General features: G+C 50.7%; 1 protein-coding gene across 4 annotated transcripts in view; it reads right to left on the bottom strand.

Moving 5' to 3' along the window:
* The window catches only part of Il11ra (interleukin 11 receptor subunit alpha), a 9588-nt gene extending 1589 nt beyond the window's left edge, over positions 1–7999 (bottom strand). The window contains exons 1-11 of one of the 4 annotated variants that reach the window (XM_010619268.2): positions 7960–7999; positions 5666–5765; positions 5339–5399; positions 4249–4418; positions 4026–4140; positions 3864–3896; positions 3614–3777; positions 2408–2571; positions 1029–1170; positions 621–695; positions 415–511 (exon numbers count right to left, since the gene is read on the bottom strand). In XM_010619268.2, the coding sequence (XP_010617570.1) occupies positions 415–511; positions 621–695; positions 1029–1170; positions 2408–2571; positions 3614–3777; positions 3864–3896; positions 4026–4140; positions 4249–4418; positions 5339–5399; positions 5666–5765 (1121 nt within the window). In that variant the 5' untranslated portion in view covers positions 7960–7999. Of the gene's footprint in view, positions 1–414; positions 512–620; positions 742–1028; positions 1171–2407; positions 2572–3613; positions 3778–3863; positions 3897–4025; positions 4141–4248; positions 4419–5338; positions 5400–5665; positions 5766–6950; positions 7486–7959 lie in introns of those variants that run through there. The other 3 variants (XM_019206791.2, XM_010619269.3, XM_010619271.2) reach the window with 3 other exon arrangements.
* Positions 8000–8765: the final 766 nt, after the last annotated feature.

The following is an 8765-nucleotide window of genomic DNA, read 5'->3' as shown; positions in this document are numbered from 1 at the left end:
TTTTTTTTTTTTTTTTTTTTTGGTACCAGGGATCAAACTTGGGACCTTGCACTTGTGAGGCAGGCAGCAGAACCACTGAGCTAAACCCCCAGCCCTCAGCTCCACTTTTTTAATTTCTAATTTTGAGACAGGGTCTATGTCATTAAATTGCCTGGGCTGGGCTCAGACTTGTGACCCTCCTGCCTCACCCTACCAGAGTGCTAGGGTCACAGGTATGCATTTACCACACCTGGCTCCAACATTTTTATTAGTGGAAGGTCAGGAATCAGTGAGAATCATGAAAGTGGGATGTGGGGGATCAGGATGGAGAGACAGAGTTCAGAATAAGATTACTGGAAAGTCAGTGGGAAATCATGAGGGGTAAAATGGATGTGGTTTCTGTGGGGATCTGAGAGACCAAGGGCAGTCACTTACCAGAACACCAGTGTGAGAGCCCCAGCTGTCAGTCCCAGGAAAGAGAAGACTCCCAAAGACAGTAACACAGCCATCTGCCCCAGAGGGCCCCTGTGATCTGAGAGGGATGGCCACATGCCACTGTGAGAGTGAGCCCGACCTACATTGTGCCCCTTCTCTCAGAGACCGTCAATCCTCAACAGCCTTTGCCATCTACACAAACTCACCCAGTGGCCACAAGTCTGGCTGTAGAGAAGGCCTTGAAGGAGCCATGCTGTCCACCAGCTGTGTGTGTATTTTGCCTGCATCAGGAATCTCGTTTGTTAAGGACTCTGAGGAAGGTGAGGCCTAAGACGAGTCCATTTACAAGAAGGTTGGGGCCAAGGCCTGAGATGGAGGCAGGGATCTCAGAGATGGAGCCTGAAAGACTCTGGGCTGCCCTCTGGAGACGTGGCTTATAGAAGTAGAGCAGTCAGGGCTGAAGCCAGAGCACAACTACAGACCACCAAGGCTGAGGCCTGGGAGATCAATGGTGGCACCTGCATAAGTGAGGCATGTGCTACCTGGCTGCCTTCAGCAAACTGATCTAGGTATCTGGGTGGGGACTCTGCTCTTTTCTTGGGCTCCTTTCTTACCAGTGCCAGGAGTTCCCAAGACCACTGGGCTCCAGGCGCTCCAGGTGCCTGCATCCAGAAAGTCCCTGGCACTGACCCGCACCTCATGAGGCAACCCAGCCACGGCATCTGTGATCAACTCCTCCAAGTCAATGGGCTCCACCTGGGGGTGAGAGGATGGTTCCTTGTTGTATTATTCAAGGCGTAAGCACAAAGCCTACCCACACAGTCTGGAAAGAGTTTCCCTTCTTCCCAGTGCCATCCCACCTCAGCACAAAGGAGAGTCTCGTCCTTACAAGTGGGTGGCTGATGTAGGATCTATACCTGGTATTCAGAAGATGGTAGTTTAGTTTGTTTGCTTGTTTGTTTTTAGACTGGGTCTCACTATGGAGTTCAGGCTGGCCTCAAATTCATGGAGTTCCTCCTGCCTCTGCCTCCTGAGTGCTAGAATTACAGGCATGTACCACCACTCCCAGCTGAAAGATGGCAGTTACTACTAGATTAGATCTGGGGTGTTTCCCAGAAGCCTCCTGTGTGTGAGAGGTGGGCACTATGGCTAACTTGCTATCACGAGGTAAGGGCTGGTCAGAAGAGGTGGGTCACTGGAGGATTGGCCTGAAAAGGATAGATCTCCCTCTTCAGTTCCTCCCTTCTCTCTCTCTGCTTCCTGACTGCCATGACATGAGCCGCGTTCCTCTGCTGTGCCCCTATGCCAAGCCGTTTCTGCCTAGAAGCCAGTCAACTATGGACTGAAACTTCAGCAACTATAAGCCTAAATAAACCTCTGTAAGCCAGGCATTGTGTCTCACAACAAGGAAAGTTACTAAGAGAGCAGTGTGATTACTTGGAGGAGCTGTCGCATTAGTCTGGGTCAAATCTTTGCTAAACCACTTACTAAGTGGACTTTGGGCCTCTGTGCCTCAGTTTCTTCATTTGTAAAATAGGGGTGAATATACCTGAACAAGATAATGAAGATAAAATATGTAGCACAGTGCCTGGAAGGGAGCCAGCACTAAATTTGGATTATGATCTGCCACCACTGCTGCTGCTCCCCAAATCCAATACCAGCCAATCTCTGAAATCTCCAGGGGGGAAATTCACTACTATCCTTGGCTGAGTATGAGACTGTGTAAGAGGGTGTGTCTTCGGGTGAAAAGCACTCCTTCTCCTAGAAAAGTTACTTTTTAAGAGACATTCTGTCTTCCCACCGATGGGTTTACATCGCACTGTAGTTGGGATGGGACAGCCCTGCAAATCAGCAAAAAACCCAAAGCTTGGCCCACAGGAAGCATCAGGTCTTCAGGGGACCGCCAGTGCCTGAAAGCTATGCAGAACACCCAGGCTCACACAACCAGAGACAGGACCCACAGCCTGAGGTTGTAACACACCCAAGAGCGTACCGTGGACCAGGCCGGATGCTGTGCTGGACGGTACTGCAGTCGGAACTTGAGCGTGAAGTGTGGCTTTTGGGGCCAAGAGGTGGGGTATGTCCAGGTAGCATGCAGGCGTTGCGGGTAACCAGGTACCGACTCCACCCGCAGCCCCTCAGGTGGGTCAGGGCGCACTAGGACAGCCAGATACAAAATCAGGGTAGGCAATGATTACCCATCCCTTCCCCACCACTTCCCAAGGTGTTACTTAAAGGCACCATAGTCAAGTGCTTCCATGTAGGGTAGGGAAAGCTTAAACTTGATTGACGATTAGGTTCTGTCATACTTATTACAAAATAAGCTGTGGGCCAGGGATGTAGCTCAGCAGCAGAGCGTCTGCCTGGCTAACACGAGGCCCTGAGTTTGATTCTCCTTACCAAAAAAGAAAAGTGAAAATCAAGTAAAATAAGCTGCGATTGGGGATAGTCTTTTGAAATGTTCCATGAATAAAAGACTTTTTTTTTTTTTAAGACAAAGTGGCCCAAATTCCAGCTGAGGTGTTTTGTTTTTGCTTTGTTTTATGGTACTGGGAGTGAACCAAGGGCTGCCTCATACATGTGAAGCAAGTGCTCTACTACTAAGCTATATCCGGAGGCCCAGTTTTTGTTTTTTTTGAGACAGGGTCTCACTATGTAGTTTAGGTTGGCCTCAAACTTATGGCAATCCTCTTGCCTCAGCCTCTCTAGTGCTGGAACTGCACACATGCACCACCATACCCAGCTCCCAGCCCTTTTTGTTTTATTCTGAGACAGGGTCCTGTTAAATTTTCCAAACTGGACATAACTTGTGATCCTTCTGCCTTAGACTCCCAAACAGCTCAGATTAAAGGCTTGGGCCACCACACCCCACTCCACCCAAATTTAGTTCTTCCTTCCCACACACAGGTCAAGGGAAGGAGTGGCTAGCAGGGGCTTCCCTTAGGCGGGCAATTTGGGAGATTCCGTTTCCTAGATAAAGCACAGTCCCTAAAAGCACAGAGTCAGCCCTCAGGCTAGGCAACCAAGAAGGGCCTTGCGGTAAGGACAGCAGCCTCGAGTCTCCCATCCCTTTGACTTCTTAGCCTGTAAGTGAAATCTATACTCCAGGAAATCATTTGGGAGCTGAATGGGGTGGCGCTGAGTCTGTCTGGGGTCTCCACAGTGGGGATCTGGGGGAAGACTAGCAGTAGGTACTCACATATATCCCAAAATCTTATATCCAGCAGGCATGTGCTAGCACCCAGTGGGTTCACTTCAGTGACATTCATCTGGTACTGGCTCCAGAACTCTGCCCAATAGATAACACAGCGTGGATTCCCTAGGGGGTCCTGTGGGCATGGCTTCCATGCAGACAGATTCGCCCTAGGAGGAAGAATTTAGCCTTGGGCTTTGGAAATGCCTGTTAGGGGACACAAGCTAGAGCCCCCATCCTCTCCCTCAAGTCCTACCTTTCCTGATCAATTCCTGGCAACATCTTCATCCTGGTGGGGAGGGGGCCATCTGAGGTCAGGAAAGAAAAGAGGACCCTCTGCCCTCTCTGAGGCAGAACCTCCCGTTCTGCTCCCATACCATCATCACTTGGCCACACCCAAATGCAAAGGACAACATACCTGTAGGAGGTGAGGTAGCAGGTGGGTAAACCACTGACTTGGCTGGGACTCCAAGTGCAGGAGATGTTCTCATAGTTAGATGACTGGCAGGAGACCACCGGACGGGCTGGGGGATCTAGTGGCAGAGTGTAGCTAGAGACTGAGCAGTCCTCACCTCCTCCCCGTCCCAAAGGGACTCTCTCAGGAACCCCATATCTCATAACTGCCACCATCCTTAACTCACAGCCCAGCTTTAGAGTCACTATGCCTTGAAGTTCACCATCCAGGGTCCGGCAGATGTAGATGCCCTCATCAGTAGAGTGTGCCTGGGCCAGGACCAGATTATTCCCCAGCCCAGAATCAGGTCCCTGGAGCAGTCTTGACTCCCTGTCCCGAAACCAGTTCACAGGGGTCCTGGAGGTGAGATGAAGTAATGACTGACAGAAAAGATTTAAAGTAGGGGCTGGGGATGTAGCTCAGTGGTGCCACCACCTGCCTCTCAAGCGCAAGGGCTTGAGTTTGGTCCCCAGTACAAAAAATAATAATAATTAAAAAATAAGTATAGGTTAGACCATGCCACTGTTTTCCTTAGGCTTCTAACTGCACTGGATATAAAAATCCAAATCACTGGCTAAAAAGCTCTTTGCAATCTAGCCTTTCTTGTCCTTCATCAGCTACTACCTTTCCTCACCAAATGCACTCTGTCCACACTGCTCTAGTTTCTGTTTTCCAGAAGTACTGATTCACACTTGTAATCTCCACACTCCGGAGGCTGAGGCAGGAGGATTGTGACTTAAAGGCCAGCCTGGGTTCAAGGCCAGCCTGGTCTATATAGCAAGACCTATCAAAGAAGAAGGAGAAGGAGGGAGGGAGGCGCAGGGAAAGGGTTGGGGGAGTACCTAGTCCGTTCCCACCGAGGAGCGTTTATACTATTACAAAACCTTGCTGACCTTCAGAAATCAGCTGTAATGTCACGTCCTCAGAAATACCTTCCCTGATTGTAAATAAAATGTAACCATCCTCCTCAACATCACAACCTCAGGATTTTCTGTCCTGTAAGCATTACTATCTAGCAAGATTCTTATTCGTTTATTTTCTATCTTCTCCAGTAGTATATAAACACTGAGAGCAGACATGTTGCATGGCTTGTGCTATATTCTAGAGCTGACAATGGGCCAGGCACTTACAGGTGCTCAATGCACAATGGTTGAATTTTCTGTTTAACAGGGATTGTCTGTGGGTTAGGCTAGAGAGGTAAGGATTACAATCAGAAGGGGCAAAGGCAGGAGGGTACTTGAAGATGGGCTGTGTCAAAAAGTAGGTGAGGCACTTACCCAGCACTCACTCCTGGGCAACACAGCATCACCGGCCTGCCAGGCTGCCCATACTGGACTCCTGTGGAGGGTACTCCTGAGATAAGGCTCTTTTTTTGTGTACCCCCCCACTTTGTAACAGTGACAGACAGGGTAAGGAGCAGACTATTAAACCCTGGGAAGGCTTATCGGGTTATAATTTGGAGACAGATCAGAGGACAGGGTAGAGAAAGTCTGTCAGGGAATAAGGGGAAAGGGAGGCTGCATTTAGGCATGAGAAGGGGCCACAGCGACTGTGGCAAATCCCAAGCCTAAATTGAGGGTCAAGAGGGTGTTTGTTTTTCTCACCTGGAGGGCCCCAGCCCTGGGGGCAGGGAGAGGAAGCAGAAACCAGGGCTGTAGCTATGGCCACCAGGACCCTGCTCAGCCTTGAACAGCTGCTGCTCATCTGTGGGGAGAGAGGCAGGTTCAGGGGTCCCCTATGGGAAGAGAGGCATGGTCAAGGGTCCCCCATCCCGAGATAGAAGGCTAAAGCCTGGCTCCCCCTCTCCAAAACCGGACTTCCTAGGAGAAACAATGAGGCACTGAGTGAAGTAATGCTATCAGAAATCATCTGGGGATCTGACCTGAGGGCCCTTTTCCCACCATATATTCAGTGTTGTGCACACTGGTACGCACGTGCGCACACACGCACACACTCTCACATCCTCCATCTCAGTCTTGGGATTAGGGCCCAGAACAAAAGCCGGAGGCAAGTAACAGTGTCAGCAACCACCCCCTCCACTGCCCTTGGCGCCCACCCCTGGCACCAAGGGCTGGCACTGGCTCAGCCACTCCCATTAACCCTTCCAATCCAGCTGCTGGAAATTCTGGCATTCACCCCACCTGTCCACAGCTAATCACCACCTCTGACTAACCTAGCACAAACCTTATCACCCTGGGGAGGAGGTCACCACGGTGAGTTTAAACCCACCCTGTAATCCCACCATGAGGCCCAGTACTGCTCCTCCTGCCAAGCCTCTGGCCTGGGTCTGGACCTGGCTCCTTGCATTGGCTACTTGGGCCACTCAGCTGAGCCTGGCTTAAAATCTTTGTTGGCATCGTGCCTGTACAGCTGGATGGGGCTAGGGAGCAGACTGGGGCTACAGAGTTAAGCAGATCCAGATGCCTTGGCTGCTGCTAGAAGTTGGGGGCAGGCAAGGAGCCAGGAGATGGAGATGGAGACAGAGTGGCGGAGAGGAGAGGGGAGCCAGGAGCCTGCAGGGACCCAGGCCTGGTATGGGGGCCACAGCACCAAGAGAAAAAAAAATCACTCAGTGATCAGGACCAGGAGGTGCCAGGGGCTCAATAAGGAGAAGGCTGAGCTGGGAGCAGTGGAAACCAAAGTCTGAGAAGGAACTAACAGTGGGGGGTGGGTAGGAGCTAGAATTCTGGCTTGGAGGTATGAAGGAGGAGGCAGCGGAGAAGGCTCAGATGGGGTGAGCCCTGGGTGAGAATGCCAGGAGAGGAAGAGCACAGCCCCTCCAGAGCAGACCTAGACCACAGCAGGGGTCTCCACATGTCTGGATGTCTATCTAGGTTTCCTGGCTCACCCTGGCTCCCAGCCCCATTACCCTGTTTGGCCCCACCCTACCTTGTTGATCTCAGTGGCTGAGTGTCCATGGCTCCAACACTTCCTCCTACCAGCTACAGCACCGGCTCCTGCTCCACTCAGTTCTGGGACCCTGGAACCATCCCTTCTTACTTCTCAGCCCCACCCCCTCTGGGCCCTGGAGCTCAGCCACCCTTAACCAGGCCCCTTTGGCCTTCCTTCTCCTCCTTCCCCATCCCCTCCTTCTTTCTCCCTCCTCCTTTCCCACCCGAGGCCCTGGGAAGGGAAGAGGCTCCCCTCACGGAAGAAAGAAAGCCAAAGATATGGTCAGAGCGGGCAAGAGGGAAAAGAGGGTTGCTTATGCTAATGTCCCTGTCAGTGAGAGATTCCCTGTGTTAGCCTCGCACAGTCACATTCGTGCATGGACTCACTAGGTACAGTTAACAAAAGGACACTCCATTAAACACACATGACACAATCAAACAAAAAATCAGATACAAACTTGTGCGCCTACTTTTCCACTCCCCTGCAAATGTTGCCCTAGAGCCCAGCTGCCTGTTTCTAAGGTTAAGAGAAGCCCCAGGCTAGGGAATATTAGGAAAAGCCTGAGTATAGTCCCCCCACACTCCCCCCACCACTGGAAGCTCCAGCCATTTCTTACCTCCCCCTCCACCCTTTGGGCCCCAGCACCAGGAAATGCCTTTGGTCCCTTGGTGCCAGGTACACAACTTAGCCTCAGACTACCACTCTCAGATACAGTTACACCGACACACTCAGAACCCTCACCTGGACCCAGACATATTTATACAGAACTGTATACTCAGTTTCATATAGACACAGAGTCTGATGGGGGGGCAGGTGTCACAGCATTCCCTAAAGGCAAATGCTCTTTATGGTTTAAGGCTCATCTGCAATGTCAGATCAGCATCTCAGCACTATTACAAGACCCCAGGTACCCAAACAGGGTAAACAGGTAGTCAGGTATAGTACAGAGACACAGACAGCATGACAGCACTAGAAAGCAGATACAACTGGGTGTGGTGATACATGCCTGTAATCCTTGCCCTCAGGAGGTTGAGGCAGGAAGATCGCAGAGAGTTCGAGGCCAGCCTGGGCTACATAGCAAGACCCTGTTTCAAAAAAGAAAGAAAAGCATGAGAAGAGAAGACAAGACAGATACACACAGGTACTCAGGAGAAATATCCCCAGGAAGATAGTCATAGGGAGAGAAAAAGAATTACTATACAAGGGAACTGAGTCAGGGGGACAGCAAATAAGGAGCAGTAGACCTCTTTTCTGGGGTCTTACACACGTATACACACACACACACACTGAGCTACACCTCCAGGCCTCGTGAACTCTTGGGCAAAAGAAGAGGAAGCCATGGGTGTTGGGAACTGGTCTGTCTATGGTGCAGGCTAAGAGTTAAGTCAGTGCCATTGGCTATCAATATACAAACTGCTATACTCCCACATAGTCTACATTAGGACACAGGACACGAATATAGTCACAAGTGTCACTCTCGCTCTGCTACTGCTGAGCATTGCCACAGCCACCCACTCTCACCCTGACAGAGATCTTCCCAAAACACCTTCCCTGATGTGGTCACAATCCTTCTGTCACAGACACACACATATAGTACCCATCTCACTAAAAATAACACATCGAAAGAAACACACATAATCTCTCCCTTGCACCTCCACATGCAGACTTGGGTACAAGCACATTGTCACATGCAATCACATTAGCTGACAATTGCATCAAGTGACAATTACCCAGAGTCGCACACACTGGCATCGTCACACACAGACGCACTAACATTCCAGAAGTCTCTCAGTTGCTCCCGGTGCTTTAGAT

This window comes from Fukomys damarensis, unplaced genomic scaffold (genome assembly GCF_012274545.1).
Source record: "Fukomys damarensis isolate Sample0158 unplaced genomic scaffold, DMR_v1.0_HiC HiC_scaffold_36, whole genome shotgun sequence".
NCBI lineage: Eukaryota > Metazoa > Chordata > Mammalia > Rodentia > Bathyergidae > Fukomys > Fukomys damarensis.
This window is presented reverse-complemented; position numbering and strand designations above follow the sequence as displayed.